Genomic DNA, 19,556 nt, shown 5'->3' on the forward strand with positions numbered 1-19,556 from the left:
TAAGGGAGGGGGGAGGGGGTGCTTTTTATGAAAATTAAAAACCTATATCTTATAAATGATAATATAATAGAAACGAGCTCATAAATCAATTGCTTATTATGATGATTCATAGTTTTCGTATCGATAATAAAAAAAATCCTTAAAATACCTATTAATTATTCTGCTTACAAAGATTGACTGACAACGGACAGATCAAAACGATGACTCTAACAGGATGAAAAATTGTAATTGTATACGTAGATAAGGATGAATGAAATGGGGGATAAAAGTTTAATGAAAAATTGTCATTTCTGACGTTAGAGATATGAAAATCGGTATTTCGGCTTATGGTTAATGAGTAAAAACAAACGTTACAGTTTTTGCCACTGGGATATCCTATCGGGTCGTGTCCCCGATAGGATAATAATATATTTTATATGTCCTTTATCTACTTTAAAATCTTCTTTTTTATGCTATAGGTGGCAAAACTTGAAGATTCACCAGATATAAATTGACTACCAACGCCCACGTACATCTGCAACACTAGAGGGGCTTGCATGGAGGAAATAAATGGGCTCTTTCTTGAAGGTCACATTAATTCGGCTTTCCGAAAGTTGAGTTATGCTTATATCCAAATTCATATTACTGACACTCTAGGGCGGTTGGAATAACTATTTGGTAAATAAATAATAAAACTCACCAAAAGATATGAGGCCGCTGTTCAGCATAGTCAATTTTATGCTGTTGGGGATCGACACGAGGCTGGTCGCACCGGCTGTCTTCAGATCTTTCTTCTTCGGTTTCTTCTCCAAATCATACCTAGGGGTAGACCTCGACCGGTGCTTCCTTTGACTGGTCGCCACCGACGTCCCACGCTGACCAGTCCTCGACGACATATCGACGTAATAACAAAACTCGCGACAATAAACACGACAGGATGCGTCTGTTATTACCAGCGCATTTTTCTATTTACGACACTATCGCCCGCGCACTTTTTGTTTGCTTGTGGTTAATATCCACGCATAAAAATTTTATAAACAGACTATAATTATATCAAAACTTATCTTTAGACACTGAACTTAGCACTAATGTGAATTTCTATATCATAAAGCGGACATATTTTGCATTTGATTCACCTGAAACAAAAGAGATTGTGTTTTATTAAACTGTTTGCGTGAACGATTTTAAACCAATGTAGTAGTTAGTATTATAGGATACCGCCATGTTATTGTCAATATTATATTACATTCAATAATTTTAAATATTAAATATTATAGAAGGCCAAATGTTCTACTGGAAATTTTGCGCAATTTGGGGGGATGTCCATCAGTGGACTACGATTGGTTTAATGATAATTATGATATCAGGAAGAGATATTAGTATTGTTATTTTATAACATCATTGCTTATATTATCAATGGGTTCTAAGTAATGCCCCTTTCAACCTAAACACAATAATACAAAATATTGATGTATATCGGTGGAATCAGTGACGAGTGGTGATGCTTATCCAGACAGTCCCTACCAGCTCACAGTCTAATATCTACAAAATTCAAAAACATTTTTGAATTGTCAATATTTCAACCCACAATAGCTTACAGCGAGAAAAAAAAGGCGAGAAATTCGCATCGTTTTAAACAAATTAGTCCTCGATCAGTTCTCCCTTGGAAACCGAGCTTAAATCCATCTCAATTATTTTAATGAGAACTAGTAGTACTTATAAATAGATCTTAGATATTTTAATTTTTCTTTAAATTTTTCTTAATACAAATCGATTTATCAATATATCGTTTAAGTTACAATTTACGTTTCAAGTAAAGCATTATCGGTCTCACATTAATGTATTTTAATTAATATTTTAAAGGCACAATGGTTCGCATACTTTGTGTGGTAGCGGTTTGGTTTGCACAAGTTAAGTTTGTGTAGGTAATTAAATAGATCGGCTTCTATTGTTTGAGTGCGGTGCGCGGAATAAAGGTGCTCCTGAGGAATATATTAAGAGGTTAATTGATCTTTCAAGAACATAACTCACTTTGTACGCTTTAATATTTATTAAAATAGCTTATTTAAAAAAAGAACATAGACAAGCCATGCAATAAGAAACTATGTAGGTGTAAAAAGTGTGGAATTATTATGCGTTGTTATACCGCTTATATTTATGTAAATTTATTATACTTTAAAAATGTAATACTTTTGTATATGCAAAAAAAGCGATGTGCCCATAAGTCAATAAACTATTTACTCAATATAGTCTTTTGATTTTCGTATAAAGTTATAATCTTTAAAAGAAGTTATCTTAATGTCATATATTATATTCAAATATAAATATTCGGTTCGGTCTTGGTAGAATCTACACTCTGGAATGATAGTATCTTTATGTTTAATTGTTCTTGCAAAAGTTATTAAGGATTTTGTTTTTAGATATGTATGAAGTACGATAGTCACTTATAGGTGTTTTGTTTTTTGGTATATCTATCAGCTAAGAGCGCTTTCACCCGCTTTAAGCGCTACTACTCCAACTTGCGGTACTTAACGTGATGTTATAACTGAATGGGCTATCTTGAGCAAAACAAACGAATAAGCCAATTCAGCTTTGTAATATAAATACTTCCTGTATGTTTCTTTCTATAAAGAGTAGCATTAAATCATTTATATTTATAGAAAATTGAATTTCATATTATAAATCATTTTTAGTATTAATCACTATTTATTGTATTATTACGATGAGCAATGAAAAATAGGAAAACAATAAACCTACAAACAAAACCAATATGAATAGTAATAGTTGTATTAATCGATTATAACAAACGGCGATACACGATACACGAATAAGTCATTGGATGACTGACTTGACTGATTGACTGACAACGCTTGACATGAATACTTTTTAACGCAAATAAGGATATATGTTTTAAAACAATCCCTGAAGGGGAATAAAATTGAATAGAAGCTTGTAACCACGGATTAATAGTAGGCTAGATACGGCAAGCCGTCGGACCAAGCGTGTCCGAAGTATTTGGTTAATCGCAAACATGACACGCTATATAAACCTTACTTATAAAAATAACTAATTGTTATAAACTGTAAAAACTCATATGGTAATCGAGTCAATGGAGGTATTACCGACTGTCGGTAAGTAAGTTTGTTGCTCTAATAGCTTTAAATAAATTTAATTTATTATTATAATATGGCTAGCGTGACGACATTTTACGACGTACTACGCTCGGTTTTCATACTATCTAATAAATATGAGGTATCTAGTCTACTTTAAATCTGTGCTTGTAAACCACTATCGACAGAAGATCCGGCCAAAGTACGGAACGAACGCTTTAGAGTTTATATTTTCCTGATTTTTGTAATTGTATAAATTAACACATTGTGACAGATTTTATATAAAAAAAGAATATGTTCTCAATTCAAATTTCATCAACGAAATTAACTTGAAAGATTTCAATCCATTTTAACAATTAAATTTTTTTTAAATGAAACAAATATTAACGAATATAACGATATATGAATAAACTTACGTAACATTTGTATGTTATCTAAGTTTATTTATATTGCAGTATATATTTTATTTTATCTATCTACCCCTATTTTCCTTTGATACCGCTGTGAATATGCTTTGTACATATTGTTGCGCTCAAATTATGTTTAATATTAAAAAAAAAAGTTTCAGAAGAAAATAACTTACAGCCCGTAAATTAATATCTTAATAAGTTTACTCTGAAACATCAGCTGAAGCTGAATTCGAGTTATTGATTCTTTTAAAAGGTTATGTGCAGTCTTGGAGTTTGCAATGTTAAAGAAAGTCTCTCTCTTTGAGGAAAAAGTTTTGGAGCATATTCCACCAGGCTGCTCCAATGCGGGTTGGTTGAATACATATGTGGCAGAATTTAAATCACCGCAGTGCACGAGATGAATTATAAATACAAATTAAGCACATGAGAATTCAATGGTGCTTGCCTGGGTTTGAGCCCGAAATCATTGGTTAAGATGCACGCGTTACCACTGGGCCATCTCGGCTCAAGCTTAGATCTTATGCTGAAAATATTGGAAGATCAAGAAAAATGTCTGGCCATCAAACTAAGAAATTTACTTGCAAAGGAAAACGTATGGTATTTAATCGAGTACCAAAAAATTATTTAATTAAATTAATAAAATACTAAACTTAAGTAAACAAACCTTATTAACAAAATATTTGCGCGAAGTGTAGTGGTATGACCGTGCATTCAATACGATAAAACGTGTTTGCACGTAGACCATTGCGCGGTATCCAGATGTATTAATTACGTCTTACTGTTTCTCCCTAGTCATGCAACGCTTGCAAGAACTTCATGACGTTGTCTTTTACTAAATGTATTGTAAAGTGTTTCTTTAGGATTGATAAATCCTGTTGCGCTTATCCCGCTTTGAAACCGTAATATTTAGTCATTGAGATATATATATACCTATACTATATTCACATCAAATTATTATATTTTATTAAAGTACGCTGTTTCGTTATTTTCCAAATATGTACATACATTTTTTGTGTCTCTAGTTGGTAGGTGGCCTACCGTTCCCTAGGTGCTAGGTAATATGTTATTAAGTTTTTCTGTCATTAAATCTTCAGTAACAGCCCGGAGTTTGGAGGTTGGCAGTGTTAACACTGTATTTGCACACACTTGGTTACTTTAATATGTGCCCTGCATTTGAATAGTCTCACTTGTAGACATTTATTTATTCATCGTCAATTTATTTCTCATTTATAATTTAAGTAAAATTTATAAATTCTGCTAAACCCAAAGTGATTTACGCTATAATGAATGTTATTTTTATTATTATTATTAACCAATTCATACGTCGCCAACTTTGTGAACTAAAATTTTCTGTCCCTTGTGTAGTTACACTGGCTTACTGACTCTTTAAACGGGAACACAACAATACTCTTAATTTTCAAGGTTCGTGACCCATTGGTAATACTATTTTTATATGGTTATGCTCGGTTTGGTAACCCCAAGTAATGAATTAAGTTATTATTTTTATAAAATGAAATATAAAAATACTAAACTCAGATTGTAAAAACAAAAGGCACATGGAGTGCATACACATGTACAATATATCCAGAGAACTTGTTCTAGAATGTTCTGTTATTTATAATAATACTTCCCGTGTGACCTGCGTCAACAGAAATCGTATGTAGGTCAATGCATTTTAGGGAAACGTTCACCTTAACTGGATTTATACGATTCATTGAACCATAATGGCAATATCTTGCGTTTATCTTGGCATTGCCAAGAACGCGAAAATTTAAACATACCAATATAAAACTAAAATTAATTTTAATTGCTTTCTGGCTTTTGATAAACCAGATACAGATATATTTAATGAGTTTTTATACATGTAAAAAACTACTATGTAGTTATTGTATCATTTGTATTGGAAAAAATATTATTTGTTTATAAATTATGATCTATATTGACTAAGAATATCTTTAATAAAAATCATTTTCACGTAGCGCTCTAAACAGTGTAGTTTGTGATTTGAGCTAAATGGTATAAAACCATTTAGAGATAATTTCTATTTAATTCATAATTAATTAATTTTGTCAACCACAATTGCAATCAAAAAATAAAATCATTATCCTGACGAATAGTTTGAATTATTTGATTTGTACTTGAATTATTGTTTTGCAAATTCACAACACAGTCTATTTTAATAACATTTCATGGAAAATTATATTGACGATGAAGTGTAATATGTGCATTGTATGCATTACATTACATTAGCAGCCCGTAAATGTCCCACTGCTGGGATAAAGGCCTCCTCTCCCTTTGAGAAGAAGGTTTGGAGCATATTCCACCACGCTTCTCCAATGCGGCGGTTGGCGGAATACACATGTGGCTGAATTTCGTTGAAATTAGACACATGCAGGTTTCCTCACGATGTTTTCCTTCACCGCCGAGCACGATATGAATTATAAACACAAACTAAGCACATGAAATTTCAGTGGTGCCTGCCTGGGTTTGAACCCGAAATCATCGGTTAAGATGCACGCGTTCTAATCACTGGGCCATCTCGGCTCTCATATTTATATATCTAATTAGAATATCAGGCTAACTTTATTATCTTGGTGTGTTACTGCTAAGTTTGATACTCGCGAAACGTCATACTGCTTTATTAGCGTGCGTACTTAGTGGACAACTATTGGCGGCTACTTTTTTCGGCCACATTCAAAGCAATTTCATTATTGTATTGAGGCACCAAAGGGTAGAGATTGATAAGTATATTTAATTTATTTTATGTAATTACGTTGGAACAAAAACGACTTCCGCCAACCCGCATTGGAGCAGCGTGGTGGAATATGCTCCAAAACCTTCTCCTCAAAGGAGAGGAGGCCTTTATCCCAGCAGTGGGACATTTACGGACTGCTAGAGAGAGAGAAAAACGACTTTTTCTACTGTTTCGTAGGATTACAAAAAAATATATGTAGTTTTTTCGTTTCTTGAAATTCTGGTTCAATTAAGGTATACCTCATTTTTACATTTTGAAAACAATACCAGTGAATAGAGACAAATAAATTAAGTATTATTATATATTTATTATTTTATTGTAATTTACGTCACGTGTGATAAATAGGTAATAATCTTTAACATCATAAAGGTTTGGGGTGATATACTTTTTTATTAATATAATTTATATTATGGTAAATAAATCAAGATGGCGGATTCGATGTCAACAGGTCGTAAAATAAATGAAGAGCCAACAGATAATGTCAGCATACTTCCGCTCGAATCCCACGCACGTACGCGCATGAATGAAATAAACAGCAACCGGAGTTTAGCCAAGGTTAGTTTGGTAGCTTTACAAAATTCTACACAAATTTCATTTGTCTGTTATCTGCTATGGCTTAACTGAATTTCAAAATAGCTATAGCAAATGTCACTATGGTTCGAAAGCATATTATTGTTATAATTGTAAATAAGAAACTCAGAATTAATTTGTAACAATTTTCACGAGAATTTGTTTCAAATTAGAGAACTTTCTTTAAAGCTTTGTCAGCTACAATTATAACAATTACTAATTTGAAGGAGACCATTGTTTGGTAATGTAACGACGCATTAAGAAAGGTTTTAGCAAGAGGGCTTCACCTCATCGTTCTTTAGTATTACCAACAATTAATATCGTTTATCTGAAGAATTAGTTGGTCCATTTGGCAGCTTTGTAAAGATAGAAATAAAACTAGTTTTTAACGGATTTAATCGCGTATATTAATTATTTTAACATCCCGACGTTTCGAGCACTTTGCAGTGTTCGTGGTCACGGGCAGTCTGCCCGTGACCACGAACAACGTTAAAAACTAGTTTTATTTCAATGTGTAATAATCGCGAAAATCTAAGACAACATTTTGTAAAGATATATTGTTGTAAGGTCAATTTTATTCGTCCGCATTTCGTAACTGCCCGTAAGTTATAATAATCTTAAACCTTACAAATGTGTAATGGAAGTATTATTAAAACACTCGTCCAAAAAATAAATAAAATAGTTATAGACAATACTATTAACGTTCTTCCGCAAGAGTAGATGAAACTTTAGTTCAGTGGGACATTTACGGCTGCTTTTTATACTTTTAGAATAACAAGTGCACTATTATGATGCCAATCCTTTAGTAGATTATTTCCTGTTATTTTCTCTATAACTGTACTTAAACTGCCTCACTCACTCTTTACATTGGACAAACATAGTTACTGTTTCTCTATTTGTTTAGTTTGTGAGTCGTACGCATACTTTTTAGTTTTCGTACGACCCACTCACAAAATTATAAATGTTCACTTTTCAACTTTTCTAATTACACGAAACTGTTGAACTGGAGGAACTGGCGGAACGATGTGGTGTAGTAATTACTGCGTATAAAGAATTGTAAATTAATATGATTGCTAATTCTATTAAAACCCATTCTTTTTTACCGATTTGATTAGGTATATATATAGCGTTATAGTCAGTAGAAATTAGGAAACGTTAAACCGTTAAAATAAAGTGTGTATTTATTTTTAAAATTCATCTCCGAAGAAAATATCGGGGAAAGCTGTATGTGTCAGGTGTATTGAATAAACTCCAAACCTTCTCCTCAAGAGAGGAGGGATTTGTCAAGCAATAGGACGTATACAGGCTGTTAAAATAACAGTATATTTTTATATTTTAGATATTTATAAAAACTAGTTATGTGATTATTGTTCGATTTATAACGTTTTTGACATTGGCAATGGAACAAAAGACAGATGGATCAAACGATGGCAATCAATCATAACATCAAAGAGCTATGAACGTGTACAGGCATGAAATTGTTACGAATTGTTAAAGCAAACATAATAATAAATAATAATACCTATCGATCGTGGCATAATTTCCTGACCCAAGCTTTTCAGGAATAGCGTGTTGGTATACTATATGGTATATAATTGCTTTGCCAAATAACACATTAAAATCTCATGTAAAAAAAAAAACAAAGGTATTTTACTCAATGATACAGATACAGCTATGATATATGCTCATACAGATGATAAAAAGCGTGATTTAGCATTCGTAGAAAACAGTCTCTACTTAAAATCTTGCTCGTACTTTTGGGTAACATTTTCGTTCCAAATCAGTGGTAAAACTTTAAATTTCAAGAGTTACATATATATTATCTGGCACTAGCACTTCTACTATACATACTATAACTTTATCAGTTAAGCAATACATGAACTCTTAGAAAGTATATTATTCTTAAATAAGTCCAAATTATTGTCATAGCATTGGTTAATTTTCACGACATATTCTTAGTTTTTATAGCAAAAGTGTGCGAAGTTTTTATAAGATGTACAACGAATATTGGAAGTCAAAAAAACGTCTTTAATTAATTCGAGTCAAAAGACGATCCGTATTGACTGTCGTCCAATTCCAATTTTCAAACAAAGTACGGATCCTCGTATCTGACAGTCTTACGAATGATGTCCAATCTTCCTTTTCTACTGGACTGAACAGATAAAAGAATCGGCTTAAGTGAATTCAGCTCTTTAATAGAAACGCTTGGACGCAGTTAATGGGATAAACTGAATCTTACTATTCCACGAAAACTTTGAGAGATTTCAATTAAATCTGTTTCGATGTTTTACCGTATTTAGGTATATTAAAAAGGCATGTGAGTTTTTTCGGACTCACAGAAAACTTACCAATCCCATGGACATGAATAAGGTAATCTTTACTAATATTATAAATCCAAAAGTAACTCTGTCTGTCTGTTCGCTTTTTCAAGGCCGAATAAACCGAATTTGATGATACTTGGTATGTAGTAAGTTTGAACTCCAAAGAAGGATAGCCTTATTTTGTTGCTTAAACACTAAAACGCAAGCGAAGCCGATGGGAACTACTATTTTTTAATTGAGAGATTAAAACGTCACCTATTATAATCCATATTGACGGCGCTGGGAGCTTAAGAATTAAGTACCAACATCTATAAGAAATATATATAAAAAAAAAGAAAACTATAAAAATCGTTCATGCACTTTGAGGCAAATCGACATCTGCACCTCGCAATTATCATTTTCAATTAAGGGAACTCGATCCGGTGGTTGTAACATCATAACTTAAAAATAACTCAACTTTCAAATCTGCATATAACAATACAAAATTTGTATATATTAATATATAATACTGTTTGAAAGTAGAAAATAATAATTATGCATTAGATGCATTAAGTGTATTTTCAAGTTTCATGGAATAAAACATAAAATGTTGAACATCGTTAAACAATTGTCAATCACTATACAAATAAAAAATAAAAAAAAACACAAAATGCTGAGAACACAGCGGTTTCGTTTATTGCTTTAAAATTGGAATTGCGATTCATCTGGGAAATGACGTTACTATTTTTGTCACTAGTCGAAGCGGTAAATTATTCTTTGATTGTATTATGTATTGTCATGTTTAAAAGAATTGGAGATATATTTGAATCGTGTTGAATAGGTAATAGATTCCTTTAACATACCGCAAAACAACAATTTTTTTTGTTTTTCTGGCTTTTATTTGTGCCAAAAAGGCACAGATTATTTCGCCAATGTCACGTGCGACAAAACAACAATATTTAATGTTGTTTAGTTTAGATGTCTGTAAGCCATTGTAACTACAGTCATGTGGGATACAATATCTTTGTTCTAAAGACGATGTGAGTGATAGTTAATATTTTTAATAATACCAAATTTTATGGGCTATGGTAACCACTTACCAACAGTTGGACTATTTTCTAGTCTGCCTATCAACTTAAAATGATAACAATCCTATACCAATGGGGTTTTTGAGTCACTAAAACAAAAACTGTGAATTCCAAATTACTATTGAATATCCAGTTTAAGCCGGGTTTCCTTTTAGCTGTTTATGGTAGAATATACTTTCTTAACTTATGATAACTTTAAATTTAATTAAATCCTGGATCACAACAATTCCAAAGCGCATATTTGAATATAGAATATGTATTTTTTTTATTTATTATTTCCGTTGTCATTTTGTATGCCCTGTTAGTCGATTAAATACAGCATAAATGGCCATTTCAAAAGGTTAGCAATACAGTAGCTTAGCTTTACAATGAAATGGCTTCGGAACCCTTCCGAGGCTCCTTCGTTCAGCCACTTGAGTGTATTTCAATAGGATTTCGCTTTCCCGACTAAAACGCTTTTTGTTTCAGAAGTGGCTTTCAATCTAATAACCATACAATATACGGATTTAAAAATATCTTTGAATTATACATAACGGTAAAATGTTTCCAAATAACATTTAAAATGTGAAATAATAATAATTTTGATTGATTTTTGTTATTGGTCTGTTTGTGGTATACATGCTGGTGGTAGTATCTGTTTATAATCAATAATCCAGTCAGTAGGAAAAAAAAGTCGTCTGCCTTAAATACGACGTCATATTTCAAAATTGTTCCTACACCACCTGATGTAGGGCAAAAATCCAATTTGACTGAACTAAAATATATAAATGAATAATTATATTTGGAATATTTTTTACTTAATTTTTATTGTTATATAAAGCTAGTCAAGAGGTAACAAAAAAAATTTCGTTTGACAAACAGACAGAAATAAGTATACTCAACTAATTTGTCTTTGGTTATTATAAATAGAGAATGATAATCATGATTAGTTATATCTTTATTTATTGTAAACGTAAATGTATTTTTTTTATTTTTTATTTATAATTGAAATAAATAAAAATATACACTTGTCTGAAAAATACATATAAAAATATAATTATTATACTTTTATAATGTATCTAATGTTGCCATAATAAGAATAAATAGACACTAGCGATGTAAGAAATATTAATTAATCCGTACATAGCCAATGCACCACCAACCTTGGGGGTCCCTTATTCCTGTAGTAGTACTGGTGTACTTACCCGTTAAACCAGAATGCAACAATATTAAGTATTAGATAGAATATCTGATGAGTGGTTGGTACAAACCCAGACGGGCTTTCACAAAGCCCTACCAACAAATTCATCACGGTGCTAAAATATATAATAAACTAATATTATAAACATGAAAGTAACTTTGTCTGTCTGTCTGTCCGTCTGTCTGTCTGTCTGTCTATCTGTCTGTCTGTCTATCTGTTGTTATTTCACTGTCAAGCCAATGAACCGAATTTGACGAAATTTGGTATGAAGCAAACTTGAACTCCAAAGACATACTACTTTTTTTGCCTAACACAAGAAAACAACTTCTTAAACGGGAGCTAAGTCGCTGGCGACAGCTAGTATTTAATAAAAAAAAATCTTAAAATAAAACCTATCAAGAGATATATAAAATATCTAATGCAAAACTCATAATATTTTGTATAAAACGTTTTGAATTTGTTTGTCTTCAAATATATTCTTACGATTTGCTGTAGCGTATGTAGTTTACAATTTGACGAAGACTTGAATATATGTACTATGTGAATGAAAAAAATATAATAATAAGTTATGTGGTGAATAGTGGGTATAAGGCAAGAGGAAATATTGATAGACTGAAGCATGTTATCCGACAAAAGAAAAAAGTTAGGTTAAATAAAACGAAAAAAAAATTGGCAATGAGATAAGGCCAAGTAAATTTTTCATACTATGCCTTGTGATAGATACCACCCATTCATCATATATTTAATTAATAAAATATAATTATCTCTAATAAAGCGATATATTTTATTCGTTAACTTGTAACAAATCTCTGTCACATTGCGGCGAAAGATGATTTTCATTCCATTTATTCTTATATCGTCCAGAAACATTTCTCTAAAGCCTTTTCTGGATTCGCTTTAGGTTCTGGCAGTGACAAATGTTCACAGATCGTCGAAGACGTTTTTATCCCATCATATAAGGAACTTAGATGAGTAGATGTTCGTGTTAAAATCAAAGAAATATTTTTTAAAGTTACAATATTTAGTTAATAATAAACTTCGATCGTTGTGAAGTGGTGAAAACCGATTGTCGATGATGTTTTGATCAGTATATTTTTTTTATATGAAACTGAAAGGCGGACTGGTACATAGGTCACCTTATGGTAAGTGGTCACCACTGCTCGTAGACATTGGTACTATAAGAAATATAAAGCGTTCATTACATTGTCAATTCACTACCTTCCAAGATGTTATGTCCTTTGTGTCATAGTTAACGGCTCACTGAGTATTCCTGCTTGGAGGTAGAACATGTATAGTGTGGGTGGTATCTAACTCTTTTTTGTTTTTTTTTGGCTTTTATGGTATCTAACTCGATGGCCCAACTATGTTTTAAACTATTACTGTCAATGTCGCATAACGTCACTAATTGACATGTCATGATCGTGTTTTGTTTGGAATTAAAGATTTTTCATACAGAATAGCTTTTTGTATATTATCATGATAGCTTTAGTAACAATTTATTCTTTAGAAATGTTGATTCAAAACAATTGAACGGGAATATACTATACTTTGTTAAATTAACTACGATTTCAATTGGAACGGTTCATTGACCTTTTACTTATATTGCATATAAAAATATTAATCATAGTAGAGATTAATATTCATAGGTTTTAATAAATTTTTCTTCAAAGGTCGGTACAATTTACTAGACAAACGGCAATGTATTTAGTATATTTATTTTAAACAAAGAAGTTTCCGCGCTTAATATTCTACAGCGCCCTGTGTATAGCATTGTTTACATTAAACTAATTACTTCAGTAATGATGCATCGTGTTATTGCGTTAGTATACAGAAATGCAAGCGTACGTTCTCTGCTATTAGATTTTAACTTCTTTTGCGCTGTAATAAGGTTGATTTTATATTGTACGGGCTGCCGAATTCGTTTGCTTGGACAATGGATATGGAGATTTTTGACTATCCACACAGAACCCTTTGATTTCCCAGGAAGGAAAGAACGTAATATGTTGATTCAGGAAAAAACCTATTGCAATGTCGTGTTCTGTGAAAATGCTATAAATAGTTACGTGAGATACGTTCAGATATGAAACGAAACAGAAACATAATAGTTTACTACTACTGTTTATTTTACACTCAGTTTTGATACTATGAACCAGACATAAATTCCTGTTATTATTATTTTTTTTAAAGTCTCAACAGCAGTCTGGGGTCTGATTATTGTTAGTGTTTACATTACCGTGCTTAAAAAACCAAAATTAGCTGATCGTATTGGATTTCTCGTCCAATTAGATTATAAGAGAGTGCACCTGTGTTTGCGCACAAACTTGTCCACTCTAATGTGGCCCACGTAGTTTGGTAGTTTCTCTTAAGAATGGATACCGATATCGATCAAGGGGACATCACCTTAATAGTACAAGTTAACAAAGCGACATCCAAGACAAGAATATCGTTTTAAATTATCAAATTAATAGGCGGACGGACAATTCGGCCACCTGATGGTAAGAGGTCACTATTGGCGGTAGACTTCGGCAACGTATGAAATGTTAACCATTGCGCGACCAACCTTGGGGGCTAAGATATTATGTGCCTGTAGTTAAATTGGCTCACTCTACCTTCACACCGGAACACAACAGTACTTGGTATTGCTACTTGGCAGTAGAATATAAGTAGGTGGTACATATCTTTGTATAAAGCCGTACCACCAAGTCGTTTATTAGAATATTATACAAATACAACATGCTTGTGATCTAATTAGTCAAATTAATTATCAATCAGTACATTATAATACTGACTGGTAAATCTGTTTCAGACTGATATTATAATAGCATTTGAGATATTGTATGCACTAATTAGACATAAGACAATTTATTGTGTTATGTTTGTATAATATAAACCTCGGTACACAGTCTGTAATTCACTGGGAGTATTCGTTCTCATTGTAATTGTGAGATAGAGGAAAGCGTTCCAGTGTAAAAACGACTGTCAATATTGAATTTTATCGTTACATTACAGGCGAGTGTTGCCAGTAAGGAACCTTAAGGTACATACAGTTTAACTGTTTTAATATAACTAATTCCTTACTATAGACGAAAAAACGGTAACTGTTTTTTTTTTTAATTGAGTTATAGTTATGAGCCGAAATTCCCTAGTGGTTGAAACGCTTAAATATTAACCAATGATTACGGACTCAAACAATCAGTATGAGACAAATGTCTGTCGCAGATGATAATTTCATGTATTTCTTATTGTTTAGTAAGCGTACATATAGTTAAAGAACTATAGTAAATTTTAACGTTGATTAAATTAATAGAAATCGACCCTGAAGTTATATTAGAATATATAAACGCTATTATTTTTTTAGCAATCCTATTATATGCTAAGTCACCTATCTAGCGTTTGAATAAGGATTAATCAAAATTCAATCGTAATCAGCTTTCATAAAAGTTACACTGGCTAATAAATGTTTCTTATATAAATTTATTACTACAACTTTATATCAGAATAAGAGTGCAATGTTGTTGCGTCAATTACTTTTTATTTTATAATATTATATACATAAAGAAACTCTACGAAATTCGACCTTAAAAATTTTGTTCACGGCAGACCCAAAGAGTTTTAATACTCATTTGAATTTGGATTTTCGCCGTTTTTTTCTGCAGTGTCTTATATATTACATATTATTATAATAATAAGTTAAATATACTACTTCTAACAAAGATTTTTTTTTATTTATCTTCATATTGGCTTTCTTCACTACATACTAAAAAACAAAGTCGCATCAAACTCAATACAACATTAATCCTTATCCAATTAAATACCTTAAATACACCGTGCATTTAATAAAGATCAATATGACCCTTTACAGAATTTAATATAAATAAATATTTTCGAATATATTATAGATTTAAAATGCTGGGACGTGGCGGTTTGTATTGTCTAATGATAAAAAAGCTGTGAACGTTGTATATAAAGACATTGTGTAGTATATTTAGTATCCGCAATGACCCATGCGAAGCCGGGGCGGGTCGCTAGTTAATAATAAATTCCCAAAATCAATGTTTACTTCTGCCTGGCTGATCGTGACGGGAATATTTTTCATATAGTATAATAAAATTATCACGATAATTAGGTTTTTATAAATGTATAAGAAATTGTTTTAGATATTGGGCGACTTAAACCAGTCGATAGTAATTGGAAAGCTATTTAGATTACCTGGGGCGGCTTAATTACTATTCCCAGGGCTCTTTCGAGCGATTACCATTGAAATTGATTAAAAACGTTACTCTCCGTCCAGTTTCGGAGCCTCTTATATATTACTTTTAAATAAGCCATTATTTAATTATTGTTCCATTTAATAGTTTATGCTTATATTCATGAATTGTAAATTATAATTTCGCTTTAGTCCGGGTAGATTTCTTTATTCTAGTAATTAAGTAAATGAAATTTTTAAATATATTCAAATGAATAATCTACAAATATAAGCCGAATGCTCCTTTGCTATATATATTTAATATTATGTAAATATTGATTGATTGATAAGATGTAAAGATTTTTTTTCTATGAATAGCTTGAGTAAAATGAGCTATTAGTAACGATATTAATTTGCATGTTTATTATTATTTCAAAACGAATGAATTATTCTTTCGGTCATGTAGGTTAACATACTTTTTGTGGTAACAATTGCTAAGAAAAAAGAAATTAATGTAACTCAAATTTATTTTACGTAATTCCCCGCCCTTAAGGGAAACTTGTGCAAATCTTTGCCAGTATCCAATAAGACTAAGATTTAATATGTTAATATAATATTCACGTTTGAATGTATAACATTGTGTCGTGTACCATTCAATAGAGAAATTTGTTTAATTGCGGAATATATAATTCTGTGTCATATTTTATATACCAAAGAAGTACAATATCCGCGTCAGTCGTGAAGCGACTCCTAGTAAACCTTATTGTTCACTATCAGAATAAGCAATTTTACTAATATGTTCAAAAATTTAATTTCTAAATATTTTACCCAAGAACCTAAATAGCGAAATAGGCATTTTAGAGGTGTTAGGCATAAAAGGATCGTAGTACTACTGAGAGAGAGCTTTTAAAAAGTTATAAAACTTTTAATAAGACAGGAAATTAACTTAGTTTCATACACCTGTTTAATATAAAAGTAATATACAATTTATACATAAAATATATTTTTAAATATTTAAAAAAATATCTATTGTCATACATAACTATATATGGTCAATTTTCGATGCCGGGACATAGATTTTGACTTTTTAACCTAGATTAAACTAGGATTTTTTTATTAATATAATACAATATTATTTCTATTTCCATTCGAAATATAATTCTGAATTACATTTAATTTTCAAAATAAAATACATTATATGTTAATATATAAGTGATTCATCTTTATTATCTGTATGTAATCTTAATTATAAGCAGATAAAAATAAATCGTGAATATCGTACAACGAATTTAAAAAAAAAATTTAAAACATGAATTCATAAAAACGTATAGAGAGAGACAATTCAATGCTTTTAGTTTCGCGTTCACAAACATGCCTTTTGAACAAAATGATAAAACTAGATTGTATGAATACCAAGGTATTCCTTTATATCGCCAAGCCATTTTTGTATTTCAAAGAATGTGCTGTTTTAACAGCTCCATTTTCAATGGCAAAGAGGAAATGATCTTCGTTCTATGCACGTTTCCCTTTAGTTTTACGATTGAAATGAACGAATGTCAACTGAGAAGTGTCTCGAGGAGGCTACTGATTCTTTTATACAGCTTGAAACTTCTTAAGAATTTTAAAGATGACTGATTACTATTGGTAAATGAAATACTTTTTCTATATCAAAAAGTAATATATTGTGAAAAACTATTCAAAGTTTTAAATTCATTTTTAAAGTCTGCTCGTATAACAATCTGGGCTAAAGCTACATCTAGCAATTCGCCAACTCTAATAATAATAAAATAAAGAAATAAAGTAATGTTCAATGTGTCATCGATATTAATTATGATAATACTTTACAACAAATAAATAAGACTATAATAATCATTATTTCCTAATTTTTTAAATATTAAAACGTTTAACCTATTTATAGATAACTTCACTAGGTTTTTAGTAAACTATAAATCTTCCATAAAAAGTTTTTGTGTATTTGCCATAATTTTGGCAACGTTAGCTCGGAAAGAGGGTCGACATTTTTTTACTTAAAAGGCTAATACTGAAGAATTGGAACAATATTTATTTTTACCTCGCGGTATAAATTTTGGGTTATATCCGTAGTGACATTATATTTATCCTATTATGTGAGTTTTAAATAAATAAGATTATTCATTTTTAATGTAAAAAATGACCAAAGTAACATGTACTTAAAAAAAATACGTTTGCATCTCGGGACTCCCGATAAAAGTGACATCGGTCTGAAATTTAGCTAGCACTGTGGGTTAAAGTGAGAGAGGAGTACCCTGCCTGCCTAACACTGCCGTATGCGTAAGAGAAAAGGAAGCCAGACAGACTGGCGCCGTAACGCGTTACGGTTTATACTCCCATAAGAAGTTAGCACTTCAAAATCTACGTGAACATTATAAGTGCACGCACTTACAATTCTATAAACAGACTTGAAATAGATATCCACTATCAAAATCTCTTAAGCTTTAAGAAATCAGTATTACACGCTATATGTTACCCACATTACCATTGTTTTTATTGTAACTATATTTTTATATTTAGAGGTTTATAATTGTTTCGTTTTTATTAAGCCTTAAGCCGTATCCTTTGCCTAAGTTTATGCTTGTTTAGTTTATTTTATTATTATTATTATTTTAAGAGCGTATTGCTTTTTATTGTAATTCAATAGTGCTGTAAATACCTGTAGTGGTGTATCACACTGAATTGTCCGGGTACTTTTGATTGATTTGTTTTTGTGAATATGCCGTTTCAAATAAATAAATAATTAAATTTGATTGGATTCTGAACTTATTTTACAATTAATTATTTTACTTTAAAATCAATTGGAAAACTATATAACTAACTTCATTGTGCATACTACTCGTAAATATAATTCAAGTCAATAGACAGCTCACGAACTTCGATATTCCCAACATTAAAGACACAATAACCTGCTCGTATTACTGAGATATTTCTCGTTTATCTCTATTTATGATGTGTGTTATAATTCTCGCAACACCGAAGATCTCCAGTGGGAAATTGTGTCATTTCCATGGCTGTGGAATGACGTAACATCCCTGTTGTACTTTGCTTTTGGCTTGTGGCTTTTATAAACATAGTTATCCTCTTATGTACATTTATATTTAATCAATTAAAGTACTAGACATTTGTAAAGGACGTTTATTTTTGGTGGTAGGGCTTTGTTCAAGCCCGTCTTGCTAGGTTTTTCCATACTTCCCTTTTCACCATATATTACAAAGCAGTTATTTTTATTACATTATAGTTGTGTTCCGGTTTGAAGGATGAGTGAGCGAGTGTCACTACAAGCACAAGGGACATAACATCTAAGTTCCCAAGGTGGGTGACGGTGGTTATAATTACATGTGCCATATCAATGGGCAGTGATGATCACGTTCACATTTGCCTTAACGCCTACCGACGCTATAAAAAAAGGTTTGATATTATATATTTAATATGTGTACATTTTTTATTCATATAAAATGAAACATTTATTAAAAATCATATTTCATCCATTTATTTGAGTTTGGGGCAGCCCACCATTAAAAGGATTTGGCAAACTTTTATAGTAAACATCCTAGTTGGCGCTAACCCTATGATATATATGTACATAACATGAGAATTCTTTGGCTGGTTAGTTTACCTGTTAAGGTGCAAAGTGTTGAGATTAGTAGGTGTGCTTAACAAACCACAAATTAAGGTTAGGTAGCTATTCTACTTTAGTGGAAATCACTTTTCTATCATGTAAGTACTATGAAAATTTATATATGGATATCTAACGAATCCCTAAACCTTACGACTTTATTAATTTAGAATAACTGATGATATAAATAAAATAATATCTTAGATCTGCCAAATTATGACTCCAATAAGTCTAAACCTTTACAGTTTATTAATTCTACACTAATGAACCGAGTGTATTGACCTCGTAATCAAGTATTTTAATATAATAAGTAGTTACGACATGTTATT

At 31.3% G+C, this 19,556-nt stretch overlaps 1 protein-coding gene across 2 annotated transcripts in view; it reads right to left on the minus strand.

Annotated features, from left to right (window-relative positions):
• LOC125070228 (receptor-type tyrosine-protein phosphatase kappa) overlaps positions 1-19,556 on the minus strand; it is a 160,434-nt gene that overhangs the window by 76,564 nt on the left and 64,314 nt on the right. For both annotated transcript variants that reach the window (XM_047679997.1, XM_047679995.1), the window contains exon 2: positions 680-1,115. In XM_047679997.1, the coding sequence (XP_047535953.1) occupies positions 680-875 (196 nt within the window). In that variant the 5' untranslated portion in view covers positions 876-1,115. The remainder of the gene's footprint in view (positions 1-679; positions 1,116-19,556) is intronic.

The sequence above is a fragment of the Vanessa atalanta genome, chromosome 17, assembly GCF_905147765.1.
Source record: "Vanessa atalanta chromosome 17, ilVanAtal1.2, whole genome shotgun sequence".
NCBI lineage: Eukaryota > Metazoa > Arthropoda > Insecta > Lepidoptera > Nymphalidae > Vanessa > Vanessa atalanta.